General features: G+C 42.0%; 1 protein-coding gene across 1 annotated transcript in view; it reads right to left on the bottom strand.

Moving 5' to 3' along the window:
- Positions 1–15,170, bottom strand: part of ITGA2B (integrin subunit alpha 2b) — a 131,615-nt gene that overhangs the window by 69,738 nt on the left and 46,707 nt on the right. Inside the window, exons 11-13 of the mRNA XM_063963177.1 lie at positions 2,846–2,898; positions 1,475–1,683; positions 46–228 (exon numbers count right to left, since the gene is read on the bottom strand). Coding sequence (XP_063819247.1) covers positions 46–228; positions 1,475–1,683; positions 2,846–2,898 — 445 coding nt within the window. The remainder of the gene's footprint in view (positions 1–45; positions 229–1,474; positions 1,684–2,845; positions 2,899–15,170) is intronic.

Below are 15,170 nucleotides of genomic sequence, written 5' to 3'. Positions count from 1 at the left end.
CGTGAGGACAAATGGTATTATGTTCCAGATTTACTGGCTCATCACCTGGATACCCGTTACCATCAATGTCTACTCCTCCTCTCAGTGCAAAGCCAAACCTGGAAGGGGGATGCAAAGGACTCTCTAGGATCTGGGATGGTTGAGCAGACAGTCCAGATTTCTCGCCCTTATAAATGTACACGCAGCCACCTCCAGATTTTCCTCCAAACGGAGAACCTACAGCCACATCTGAGTCAAGACAAACATGGTGTCACATTTCCTTCAGGCATAAATTATATATACACAGATATACACATACTACTACTGGGGGGGATGCGGCTATGTGACCAATGGTCGGGAGACCACCGGTGACTATACCGACGCCGGAATACTACCCGATGGAAAGCACGACTGACAGGGACTAAACGTCGGTATCCCAATTGCCGGTCACCCATACCCAACTACTGGGGCAATAGTAAGTCCCATAGAGGCTGGCTATAGTAAATGGAATCTCATTGTTGTGTACATTTGGACATATGAAAAGATGTAGGTAGAGAGCGGTTCTCTGAAAAGTCAAATTTCCCATGAGTCACCTGTGCGTATGAGAGTTACTAAAGGTGGAACTAAAGTTATTTTGTATTTTAAAGTAAGGATATATCAATAGAAAAGAAATAATATATAGCATTTTCTGTTTTTAAGGTGAATCTGAGCATATTATTCTGTATTCAACTGCTGTTCTATTCAATTGCTGTCCTCAGTTTTGAAGTGGGTGGAACTGTGGAGATGTTCACTACTGTCCTCAAATAGAGACAGTCCTGCCTAAATTATTTATTTATTAACATTTAATTATATACATGCTTGCCTACTTTTGAAAAAGCATTTCAGGGAGATTGTGAAAGTAACAACTATCAGTGCGGACGTGTACTGCTACATCTGAGAGGCGTGCCATAAACATGACTTACATCCAAATGTATATGAGCCACAAAGTTAGTAAGATCTACTTGTTGAAGAAAAGACAGTGATATTTTTCAGGATTTGTCAGTTTATTGCATACTGTACATACTATAAGTGGCCACAAGAAACCTTATTTAAAATGCACGTAGCCATAGGGATTATTGTGCATTATAACAAATGCAGGGAAATGGCACTGATGAAGCCATTTAAATGTATGTATCTCTGATTTAATCCCCCCCCCCCCCCTCTTTTAAGAATTTAACAGCTACATAATGAGATAAGGTGCAATCAGGGAGATTGCTGGTGATTCAGGGAGTTAGGGAGATTGCTACTATTTCAGGGAGTCTCCTGCAGAATGAGGGAGGGTAGTCAGCTATGATTATATAGCACCCGCATATCCCGTAGCACTTTACAATTGGGATAGGTCAAATTATGGCTGAAAGATTACTTTGCAAATGCAGTTCTATATAAACTAAAAAAATATACATCCAACAGAAGCAATGTGATAAGGAATCAAACTCATAAGTATCTCTGGTCTCACCATTGTATCCATCTTTATCCAGGTCTCCCAGTGGTATAATTGCTGCACCAAATTGTCCATAAATATAAGTCCCCGTGAGGATCTGATGCTCTTTGTCGAAAATGTTTTGTCGCTTCTGCATATACACATGTACTTGCCCAACTTCTTTTAGTTTTCCACCTGTCACACGTTCCATGAATACAGGAGCCCCCACTACGAGATCATCATAACTGCAGGCAAACATATAAGCAATTTTTAGTACAGACATGCAACCACTCAGAGATTGTGATGATATATCGGCTACATCGCTCAGTGTGTATGCATGACTGCGCGCTCCTGCTGGTCATTAGCGACTGTCGCTGGTCATCCATGCTGCACATCAAACCTAGCTATATAGCTGGCGATATTGTGCATATCGTGCAGCGTGTACAGCAAGCCACACGGCGGACTGATTTGCCATCGCCTTCATGCCTAGAACATAGTGACATAAAGGTTGTTTCAGTGTGTACAACAGGGGCAATGACAAATCGCTAGCGGACAAACAATGCAATATATTGTTTAGTTGTTAGCAAGATTGCAGTGTTTGTACACTCAATAGCGCTTGTTCTGGGCTCAGGGGAATTCGCCAGTGAAGTCGGAACGATGAGCAGTTGCACCAGTGTGTACCCAGCGCTAGATATGCCCTGAAGGCGCACTGGTAAAAAGTCACTGCTTTCACTTCCCTGAACTCCATTAACAGAAATGTATTAGTAAATGAAAAATGACTAAGGGAAATATTTATCAAGCTAACCTTGTCATTACAGCATGTGGAAATAGCAGCATGATATGTGCCGATAGCTAAGGAATATTATTTTCTGGCCTTTATTGCTAATAATCAGAAATAAGTTAAGGAATGCTGCTTTGAGTAATGTATCTATGTAGAAAGTTTTACAGTGAGGTTAAAAAAAATATCTGTTGCTAGGAGAGCATCAAGCAGGAGCACAGACCATGGCTTCACCATTAATTCTGATTGTGACCACAATAATTTTGTTCTTGGACTACTGGTCTGATGTGAGTGCAGTGTACATTATTGTACCAATTAAAGAATCTACTCTTTATGTGCCTTTGTTTTTTTGTGCTCTTCAATCAAAAACTCTTTATTAACCCCATCAATGTTGCGATGTTGCTTAGATTCAGATCTGTTTCAGGAGGAAGTGTAGATAGGAAGTTCCGGTTTAACTCAGGCCTTCTATCTATTTACATTGCAAGTGGTCAATCAACTTCCCAGACTGAGATTTACCTATTGTATATACCTGTATCATAATAACTTCTTCCTGCATTGCATTGTCACAGATCAAACACTAGAGGGCTCTAGATATTTACAGAAATAATTTTTGCTTATTTTAGACTCACCCATCATTGTTTATGTCAGTGACAGCCAATGAGTGACCAAAATATGAGGCAGTCTGTAAGGAACGTAAGACATAAAAATGCATTGCATGACCAAACACACAGACATGCATTATTTACACTTTATTCTCTGCTATACTATATGCAAGTGTTCAGGCACAGTTTCCCTCACTAGGCTTACATTTAAATGTTGGTAGAGGGACAGGAAGAATGAAAACCCTAATATATTATATATATATACAATATATATATATATATATACAATATATATATATACACAATATATATATATATATATATATATATATATATAAAAAAAAATCCAGGAACAGTATCTGGCACTCAGGGACTAATAAACATCCTATACAAGGTATGGTATGCCAGCAGCCGGGATCCCGACCACCGGCATACCAACAGCTGGGAGAGCGCAAATGAGCCCATTGCGGGCTCGCTGCGCTCACCACGCTTTGGGCACGGTGCCACGCTATTTATTCTCCCTCCAGGGGGGTCGTGGATCCCCAACAGGAAGAATAGTTGTCGGTATGCTGGGTGTCGGGATTCTGGTGCCGGTATACTGAGCGCCGGAATCCCATCAGCCGGTATACTGAATACCACCCAAGTCCCAAAGACGTCATCAGAGTGCACCAGCGCCTGCGGCCCAGGTGCTCCATGGGGTGTGGATCTCACCTTGTGTGACTGATACAATACAAACACATACTGTACACGTTACAACAAACATAGAATCCACATAATAGAAAAAGGTCTCAGGCTAAACTACGTGTACTGGCTAATAAGGAACAAGGGTATAGATATTTAAATAAAAGCAATAGCATCAGAGTCTGACAGCTAGTGCAAACTCCACCCAGATGTCACATCATACAGCATAATCTTCTTGCAGGGTAATGTAGTAAACTGTCACGCTCTCGAGTACATCAACGGCAAGCCACATCTGAATAAATGGTACATCACAATATGGGGGAAATTATCTGGTTGCATAAATGGAAATGGCAAAGGATAGGATTACTCAATATAAGCAGCACTCCATCTCTCAGGCATATTGCCCCCATGTAAATAGTAACAGATGTATAATGATGAGCCTGCTAATCGTATATAGAGGAGGGAATCCAGGTTCTGTACTGACATGATGAAGGTTACCATAACGACATGACACTATAGGAATGATTTAAATGATAACATGTCATTAAGTCCATGTGGTTTTACTGTTTCGGGAGTATGGATCCAGAATGCTTCTTTCTGTAATAACTTGCGGTCCCACTGGCTGGTCCGAGCCTTTACCTTCAATGGCTGCTCGAATGCTGGACCTGTGCATCGCCATCCTCTCCTTTAGTTGTCGCTTCGTTTTGCCCACGTACATAAGCCCACAGGGGCATCTGATATTCTTCATCGTTTGTCGTATATTATAAGTCAGAGGATATCTGATTTTATGTATTTTGCCCCTGTGGGGATGTGCAAAAGTTGGTCCCGTCTCTAAAAGAAGCTGCAGTACACTCCGTACATCTGTAGTTACTAGGTTTCCGGGTAAAGAAATGTTCTTTAACAGGAACCTTGAAGTTAAAGATTTCATTATTGATGGTGTAGGAGCTTCCGCAGTATAGCAAATATATTGATTCAAGCTTTTTCGCATTGATTAAGATATTTACTGTTAATCACAAATGTGTTCATGTATCCTTAAATATTGCACAGATATTCAGAAAACTGTATACTCTGAATATCTTGTTTAAAGCATGAATTGTTCAAGGACATACAACGCCAGATGTGTCCAAGGCCAGTCAGGCAAATCGCCAATATGTCTGAACATCGAGAACGTTGGAACCCTGACCCTTTTGAATATCAGGAAGGATGTTTTGAGTATATGTCCGAGAGACTGATAATCACAAAGCAATAAACCATATTCAAGAATATTCTAATTGCTAATTAAAATCTTGTATGACAATTGATGTATTTCAGGTTCTTAGACATACATGGTGTATTCTGATTGGCTAAATGTATTGGCAAGCATGATTCCTTTGTCTTTAAACTATAAGAATAAACCTGTAACGAGCCCTGGGCAGGTCAGCTATGATCTGTCTAGGTTACACATAATCCTGTGTGTGATCTTTTCATTTACTGACCTCCAATCGGTTGCTAAAGGAACAGAATTCTGACTGATTACTGAAGAGAGTTAATAGACCAGACCTTAAGTGGTTAAAGTACCCTAACATTTTTGGGAGCATCTTCCGGGGATCTTCCAGCATCTCCTCCACTGGCAACAAATCCTCTGATCTTTCAGGAACCGCTGATAAAAAAAAACCGGTAAGTGAGATTTAATGTGTAGATTTCTACGTGCTCACTTGACTCAGCGCTTCTTGTATGTATCTGGGGAAGTCCAGTTGGGAAGATCAGAGAATATCTTAAAGAGCCCAGTGTCAGTCAGAAGTAATTTTTTTAAGGTACCATACATGTATGTCATATTGTTGAATTGTGGGTAAATATCTTCAGCTAATTTGTCACAAGTGCACAGGGGGAATTAATCAAATATCCAGGAAACTTTTACATTTTAAAAAGGTGGCATATGGCCAAGGTGTATTCTAATGCTGATAAACAGTTTGAATTGATAAATAACCAAAGAGGTGTATGCAAATCTTGTACCTGTGTTGTTGTGTTAAGAAAATACAAAGGGTCCGTAGCACCGAGATTGGTGGCAATTACAAGCACTGAAGTCTCATTTGGTTATGTGGAAAATGATGATGAATTTTATTGTACAATAGGTTGTCATTTAAAAAGGGAATTGTTGGAACATTACATTGAGAATGATTGGTCTAACATCATAACCTATTGGCCTAGGAACCACATAATGCCAGGTCTAAGACCCATTTGCCCGTACAGCCTCAAACAGCTGCCGCGCACACAGATAACAGACATAGCAGTAAGAGGGTATCCAGAAGACAGAAAAACCAGATATAAGAGGTGGTCGAGAGTCTGTCAGATATAGCACTTATTGTCATCCTTGTCTTGGGATCCTTGCACTGTTGTATGTACTCTGTCAATATGCTTTTGAAAAGGTGGGGGGAGTCGGGTGTCTGCTAAACAATGGAACCAGTGCCAGTAACTAGATTCTCCTGCACACATTGTACTGCATATATATTGTAATTCAGACTGTAGGATCAAGAGCGCCAAAGGTGGTAGGAATTCTACCAATCCAAGCAGTCCCCGGTGTATATTTTAAATCAAAAACTCACCAGTTGGCACCCCAGTTGAACAAGGGAGGCAAGGTAATTTGCATTCTCCTATTGTATGTCCCTATGCAAGACAGTTAAGGGGTAGGATTGGGTCAGTAACAAAGAACAGCTACTGTCTGAAAGGAAACAAGGAATAAACTTAATGGTAGACCCAATAGCAAGGAGACTCAGGTATGATTGCCCGAGGTGCACAGGACACATAATTCTCCAGACACAAGGTGAACGTATTCCAAGAATAGTGGGGAGTTTACCAAGAACACAAGGAACAACAGGGGTACTGGTACAAGCAGGAGTCTATATAGGCAGGGGGATAGACCCTTGGAGTGACTTAACAATAATATTAGGGACGCATCTCAGTGATCCAGAAGAAATAATCTATTATGCAGGTCTCACTTGGGGAGCAGTACTAATAGATTTACCACCAATACAGGGAGGAAGGGGCAACACTACAACCCCAGTCATTTGTCCACAGACGGATTTAAGGAGCTCTTTAGGTACAAGGATAGAAGAGATTCTTCAGAGTCAGCGTCTCACAAGGAGATTTTAAGTCCCTCATACGGGGTTACTAAAATACCACATCAGGAGGGGTTCCGCGCACACTCACCCAGGCATGGGAGCGCGGTCTGTAAAGATGTCAGGGCCCGACAAACCCGTGGATATGGTTAGTAACAGGAAGGGGAGGAAAGCTCTGAAAGGAATAAGAAAAATTTTCAAAAGAGCAGGTTTTCCGTCAGAAGGGACACTAGACCTAGAGAAATGGGAAAAATTTGCCTCCTGTAACAAGAGTTGGATAATTAAGCATAATTGTAGAGATCAAGTATCCATCTGGATCACTGTAGCAAAAGAATTAGAAGCAGAAAATAGAAGAAGAGATGAGGAAAATGATTTCCCCATTGTACCAGAGTACCCAATAGCACCACAACCAGCGTTAAACTCACTGCCTGTAACTACTCCAACAGCACCTCCACACTATGCCCCACCCCTATACTCAGACATGCATGCACACCCAGGTACCCCTAGTACGAACAGAATGGAATCATCTACAAGCTCAATAACAGTAAAATTGAAAAGAGATGAGCCAGGAAAAGAGTGGCAAATAGTCAGCCCTATCTTGAAAGGATCTGTGGTTGAAAACCCGAATGATTTACCTGAGCTATGTATACAGAGTATGCCCCAGTGTCCTGAAACTTTATCACAGGAAACCCCAACAAGATCAAACCAAAGAAACTGGCCACCTAAGGCTCCCCTCATGTTTAAACGAGTGGTGGACACCTGGAATCAAGCTATGAGTCCAGTAAACAATAGTCCACAATCAGGAACTATAGGCGAAAGGGTGCAATTCAGGCGGAGAGGAGAAGCAAGGGGTCAAGACACAGCCTCTACAGCTTTTCATGCCCAGGTACATAATGTACAGAATAAAGTGACACATTTTCCAGAAAGATTGTGTCCGGTATGTCAGTTTTGCGTTTCAGAAGGATATGAACACTGCCCAAATTGTGGAAACTGGATTTCACCCCATGAACCACCATGCCAAGATGTCTATGCAACTAGAAATGCTGAAAGACGGTCATCATTGCCTGTTTCTCTGTATCCAGTAGAAGTACAGAGAATACGCAACCCAGATGATGTAGCCAGGACGAACGAACCATATATCGTACAGAGCCAACACCACAAACCATGGTATGGCAACGACCTCGCAAGTATAGTTGCCAAGTCCCCAGATCCTAGAAAAAAATCCAGCAGCATTTTATGCCTATATGGAAAGAATTCAAACCATATGGACACCGGCATGGGTCGACTACTACCAGTTGTGTGAGGCTATACTAGGACCAGGAACTGCCCAAACAATAAGCACCATGTTAAAAGCAAATGCAGTAGATGATTGCCCAGCCATAGCGGACGCTCCGACAGAGGAAAATAGAACAACGTTTGAGAGTGGACAGATGTACATGACAAGACTTAAGAGATGGTGTCATGCACAGAAGCTCAGAGCACCAGCAGCCCCAGATTTGAAACAGGAAAAGACTGAGTCCATCAGAACTTACTATGATAAAGTCACTATACGACACACTGATGAAGGTTATGCAACGATTAACCCTCAACATAAAAGACTGTTAAAAACTAAATTCCTAAATGGGTTGTCAGAAGCCTACAGAACTCAGTTGTTCCAGGTCAGGCCAGAAACCTCTTATATGGAACTTGACGCAATAGTTCAGGTGCTAGAAGGAATGGAGGAAAGGGAGAATGAAAAAATAAGAAAAAGCCAAAGAAAAGAATGCAATACCAAAAGGTAACAGTACACGTTGTACAGGAACAAAGCAAGTGGAAGACCAGAAGCCCATCACAAGGGGCCACCGGAAGGAACTCAAAAGAAGGAACCAAGCAAGATGACAGAAAGTGTTATTTCTGCAAGCAAGAAGGACATTTCAAAAAGAATTGCCGGAAATGCAAAGAATGGTGTGAAAACCAGTGTCAGAGACGGTTTTGTTTGTGTCCCCGGAGGGGGCGCTAGTGGGTCAGTGGAGGTAGGTGGAATGAAGTGAGGAGGCTGTACTGGGTTTCTGCGCATGTGCACAATGTAGATTTATTAATAACAGAAAAGTCCAGATAATAATGCAGCAGAAAGTAAACAAACGAATGCAATGGAAATGACAATGGTAACGGCAATGGTAATGGCAATGGAATAGTATGGTTTGAAACTGAAAGTCTATGGCAGAGTTTGTAGCATGGAAATGAAACCGGAATGGTTAAAACGTGGAGCCAGCAGAGATAGGAATAGTAGTAGCAAACCTGGTAGCAATGCAGGAGACGTGGTGTTAATGTCCACTGTGCTGGTGGAAAGCACAATCAGCTTGCAGGCTGAATCACAGGTGAGTTGTTAGAATGCACCTGGATAGGGAGTCTCTACTGCTGATGGCTGGAGCACACTGCAGGTGTGGAAGGTGTGAAGCCAGAAAGGTATTGCTGTGGTGCTGGTGCTTGTAGTTCCACGGAGTAGCAGATACAGGAGAATATCCAGGAACGCGGAGACACAGGGGAGTATCCAGGAACACGGAGGATCAGGTGAATATCCAGGAACACGGAGGAACAGGATAACAGGTCCAAACACACGAGTCGCAGGAGTGACACAAAGTTCAGGACAACCTCTGACTCACCCAGCAGCTCCTGATATACCCCCTGACCGGCAGGCATTGGCTGGAGTGAGACAAGGGGGTGCGGCCAAGCTCCGGATTGGCCGCCGCACTTACACTGGGGAATACTGTCATGGCGGCGCCCATGCCGCGGCCCGGCAGGGACGCGGCGCACTCACACGCCCGTTGACTCCAGAGGCGCCTCCAGGCCCGCGGCGACATCCATGAGCAGGGCGACAGGTGACAGCAACATGCAGTGACCCCAGACGGAGTCCGCTCCGGCGGACCGACATAACAGTGGTGAGTCGATTCCTGACAACCAGCAAGAAAAACCTAAAGCATGAAAAAGTGGCTTCCCGAGGTACCTCCCTGCCAAAACACCATCTAAACAAGAAAATGATCAAGTGACCCTTGTACTGCCAACAGGTCACCAATATCAATGCATTATAGACTCTGGAGCAAGCCAAACAATTTTACAGCAACAGGAGGTACCAAGTGAATTAATGACCACTGAGACACTTCTAGCAACTGGTTTAGAAGGAACTACAGTGAAATTAAAGGAAAGTAAGCCTATGGTATTAACCATTGAAGACGTTGAAACTCCCATTCCGGTCCAATTCCTCACCTCTAGTACTTGCCCAGTAAACTTATTAGGAGCAGATGTTCTAAAGTTGATTCAAGCCTGCATACAGTACACACCAAAAGGAATTACATTTTCCAGTAAATTACCAGAGAAGGTTCATCAACAGATGGAAGCAGCCATACAGATATATCATATAAGACAAGATTTCAACCCAGCACCAAAACAAGATCTGGCTGATGTACCTGACTGGTTAAAGGCAGTACCAGAAAAACTCTGGTCCAAAGGAAAGAATGATGTTGGACACATGCGGGTTCAGCCAGTACAGCTACAGCTGAAACCAGGAACGCAACCAGTATCAATTAGACAATATCCTCTTACAGAAGCACAATCAAAAGCCATAACCCAGCAAGTGGAACAATACAAGAAGGTGGGGGTCATTAAAGAATGCAGATCCCCTTTTAACTTTCCTTTGTTTCCCGTGAAAAAACTAACTAATACAAATGAAGTTCAATATAGGCTTGTGCATGATTTAAGAGAAATCAATAAAAGACTGATTGTCAATACTCCAATAGTACCTAATCCTCACACTTTGCTCAATCAGATTCCAACCGAAGCTGCATGGTTTTCGACAATCGATCTCGCGAACGCATTTTTTTCTGTCCCCATTACAGAAGAAAGCCAGAAGTTCCTAACATTCACTCACGAAGGTAAACAATACTGTTGGACACGATTACCCCAGGGGGGAGCAACCAGTCCATCAGATTTCTCAGAGGCAATGGCATTAATCCTGCAGAAATGGAGACAGCACTTTACAGACACCCAGTTAGTTCAATATGTCGATGATCTGCTTATTGCTGCAGAGACAGAAGATAAGTGCAAAAAGGAAACAGTATCACTACTCATCTTTTTGGCAGAAGAAGATTGCAGAGTGTCAAAAGACAAACTACAGCTAGTACAGAAAAAAGTTGTCTTTTTAGGACACTGCATATCCCAAGGAACAAGGCACCTTACTGATGAAAGAACAAAAGCAATAACTCAAGCAAAAACCCCAAGAACATTAAAAGAAATCAGAGCTTTCCTGGGCCTTATTGGATACTGCAGAGAATGGATACCCTCAGCCGCATTACTGATGCAACCTCTATATGAATTAACAAAAAAGGAGGCGTCAGCAGAAAACAGGGACACCATTGAAGAAGCAGTAAGAAAACTAAAGCAAGCCATAATAACAGCCCCAGCATTGGGATTGCTGATTACAAAAAGCCTTTTAACCTATTCTGCCATGAAAACAGAGGGCATTCTTTAGGGGTGCTCACCCAGAAATACGGAACAAAACAAAGACCAGTGGCATACTATTCAGCCCAGCTGGATCCAATTATCAGAGGAGCACCATCCTGTGTCCGAGCAGTGGCAGCAGCAGCAATACTCAAGGAAAAGGTGGCAGACATTGTGCTTGATCATCCACTGTGTATACAAGTACCTCACGCTGTAACAGAAATACTAAGTCAAGCAAAAACCAAGCATCTTTCTGCAGCCAGGCTTACCAAATATGAAGTAGCACTATTAAGCGCCTCCCATGTCACCATCACAAGATGCACTGTACTAAACCCAGCTACACTCCTTCCCATCAACGATTCAAAAGAGGGGAGGAGAGGGGGAAATGGTAATGATGGTGAATCGTCAGATAAGGAGGAAAATGCTGCTACAGACTCAGAAAATACAACACAAACATCTCCACATGATTGCCTAGCCCTCATAGAATTAGAGACTTTACCTCTTCCTAATGTCCAAGATACACCACTGGACAATCCAGACATGAACCTGTTCGTCGATGGATCAAGATATTATGATAATGGATCCCCAAGGACAGGATATGCAGTAACAACTGAAACTGAAGTCATAGATTCTGGACCATTGCCACCAAGTATGTCAGCACAAGAAGCAGAACTCATAGCAATGACCAAAGCCTGCATACATGCTGAAAACATGACAGCTAACATCTACACGGATTCACGCTATGCTTGGGGGGTGTCCCAAGATTACGCTGTTATTTGGAAAAGTAGGGACTTCAAAGGTGCAAACGGAAAACCCATCAAACATGCCAGTTTGATTATGGAACTCTTCAGAGCATTGGAACTACCTAAAAGGATTGGAATAATCAAGGTACAAGCACATACTAAGAGCCAAACCATGGAAGCTAAAGGAAATGCATTTGCAGATGCAGAAGCCAAGAGAATTGCCTTACAATCAAAACAACCTGAGCAAGTCTTAGTAGCTCAAGATGTGAAGCAAATGCCCAGTGAAGAGGAGTTGATCAAAATTCAACAACAAGCATCACAAGGAGAAAAGGAAAAATGGACACGATCGGGGGCAGAAGAAGATGAACATGGACTTTGGAAGTCAAGAGAATTGAAGTACCGTCTACCAGCAGTTCTATTTCCACCTATGTTACAAGTAGCTCACGGTCAAGTACATAATTCAAAGGAAGCCATGGTGAATAGAGTACAAGAGCATTGGATAGCTCCAGGCTTCAATAAAGCTGCAACAAACTTTGTAGCAGGATGCTGGATCTGTGGAATCAGCAATCCAGGACAAAGAACCAAGACACCTCTAGGAACTATACCCAAAGCCTCTTACCCATTTCAAAGACTACAAATCGACTATATACAGTTGCCACGACGCGGTCCATATGAATATGTACTAGTAGCAACGGACATGTTTAGTCACTGGGCCGAAGCCTGGCCAGTAAGCAAAGCCACAGCAAAAACCACTGCAAAGAAACTGATAGCAGAAGTAGTATGTAGATTTGGGGTACCTGAGGTTATAGAATCAGATAGAGGTACACATTTCACAGGAGAAGTCATGCAGCATATAATAAAAGATTTGGGGGTACAGCAGGCCTTCCACGTGCCTTACCGTCCTCAGGCGAGTGGGAGGGTGGATATCTGAACTTTGACCTTAAGCTAAAACTACAGAAAATGATGACAGAAACCAAAAGAACTTGGCCAGAATGCCTACCTATAGTCTTGTTCAATATTAGGACCACACCTATGAGACCTAGTAAGCTGACTCCATATGAAATATTGTTTGGATCAGCTCCAAGAAGAGGTTGTTATTATCCACAACAGTTACAACATAATCATGGTGATTTAACAGGTTATGTACAGGAGGTCTGTAAAACGTTGACTAACCTCCATTGCCGAGTGTTTTCTTCCATTCCAGACCCAGAAGGATCAGCTACGCATAAGCTAAATTCAGGAGATTGGGTCTATTTAAAGAGACATGTGAGAAAGACCTTTGAACCAAGATATGATGGTCCATATCAAGTGCTGCTAACCACGCCTACCTCAATTAAGGTGAAAGGTCGTGATACCTGGTTACACGCCTCCCACTCGAAGAAGTTGACAGTGACTCTCCAACCAGAAGAATGAAGTTGCTTATCCTTTGGTTGTTGTTAGGGGTAATCCCCAAGGTTTGGGCTATATAAGTCCAGGGGACTGGTTTACTGAAAGGGAGTGCCATAATGATGGGACAGTTAATAAGGGAAAACCAGATTCCTGCTGGTGGAGCTTTGATGACCAACGGTGGAATTACTATAATCTAACTACACAACCCTCTGTCTGTTTTTACTTTTATAAAAAAGGTGGAGTTCTCACTTATGAGACACCAAAAAACAGGTCAGAGCAAGCTATAAAGAGGTGGAGAGCATGTAAAGCTCTTAAGATTATTATAAATGAAGGAAAAATGTATAAGAAAAGAATTGGTGCAGAAATACATCTTTTTCTATTGCCAAGTAACCACATTTACATTGTCCCGTGGTACCAGGATAAAAATGAAATGCTGTGTAGAGCCATTCACAAACCCAATAAGAAATAAGGAGGTAGTTCAGGCCATATCAAGATGTATAAATGGCTCTAAGGAACTACCTTTTAATACTGAATTGTCCGCACAGGAGTATTCAAGCACAGTAATTGTGTGTACTAACACATCCAGTTTTCCTGGTAATGCTACAGGACACAGATCAAAAATCATGTCAGCTTAAAAATCCTACTAGTGTTTGTAATTGGGAGTTGCATGACCCAAAAGATGACATCTTCATAGAAGTGGCACCACAAATAGTCTGTATGATTACATATGACAAACAGATTAGTCAGCTATATCAGTTACCAAACCCTTTTTCAGGATGCCTGTTCAATGTAACTCATTTAATATGGAAAAATCAGACCATTGTTTTCTATAAGGATCAAACTGACTACCTAGATCAGGCTTTTAAGCCATTAACTCTTCCCCCCCATAACATAACTATAAGCATACAGGACATCATTAATATAATCAACAATACAGACAAATTGGAAGAGCACCCAAGGGAAGTTAATTACTCTACAAGGCATGCGCAGATGCAAACAATAGTAGAAGCTGGGGAATTGAAACACATGGCTACACAGCTAAAACATAACTTACAGCATCACTGGTGGAATATTTTCACAGGAAAATCCCCATCAGCTACAGGATTAATGAAAACTGTCCTACACCCACTACTGGCAATAGTCATAGTATTGATAGGGCTGGTTGCTTGGAATTGTTATTTTTCCTGCAGGTTCAGGAAACATGTGAACAAGATGGACGCAATCAGAAATGCCCAAGAGGTTCTTCTGCAGAATAGGGAACTCGTTGCATTAGTTTTCTTGCCATTAGGGCATTTAATGGCAGGCTGCCCATCCCAGTGTGGTGACATAGGTGCCGGAATCATGACAGGGATTACTAATGTAGCCTAGTGTAGGTAGAATAGGGAGAAAAAGTGGAATCAAAAAGAGGGGAAATGATGGTGTAGGAGCTTCCGCAGTATAGCAAATATATTGATTCAAGCTTTTTCGCATTGATTAAGATATTTACTGTTAATCACAAATGTGTTCATGTATCCTTAAATATTGCACAGATATTCAGAAAACTGTATACTCCGAATATCTTGTTTAAAGCATGAATTTTTCAAGGACATACAACGCCAGATGTGTCCAAGGCCAGTCAGGCAAATCGCCAATATGTCTGAACATCGAGAACGTTGGAACCCTGACCCTTTTTAATATCAGGAAGGATGTTTTGAGTATATGTCCGAGAGACTGATACTCACAAAGCAATAAACCATATTCAAGAATGTTCTAATTGCTAATTAAAATCTTGTATGACAATTGATGTATTTCAGGTTCTTAGACATACATGGTGTATTCTGATTGGCTAAATGTATTGGCAAGCATGATTCCTTTGTCTTTAAACTATAAGAATAAACCTGTAACGATCCCTGGGCAGGTCAGCTATGATCTGTCTAGGTTACACATAATCCTGTGTGTGATCTTTTCATTTACTGACCTCCAACCGGTTGC

The sequence above is a fragment of the Pseudophryne corroboree genome, chromosome 3 (genome assembly GCF_028390025.1).
Source record: "Pseudophryne corroboree isolate aPseCor3 chromosome 3, aPseCor3.hap2, whole genome shotgun sequence".
Taxonomy (NCBI): domain Eukaryota; kingdom Metazoa; phylum Chordata; class Amphibia; order Anura; family Myobatrachidae; genus Pseudophryne; species Pseudophryne corroboree.
This window is presented reverse-complemented; position numbering and strand designations above follow the sequence as displayed.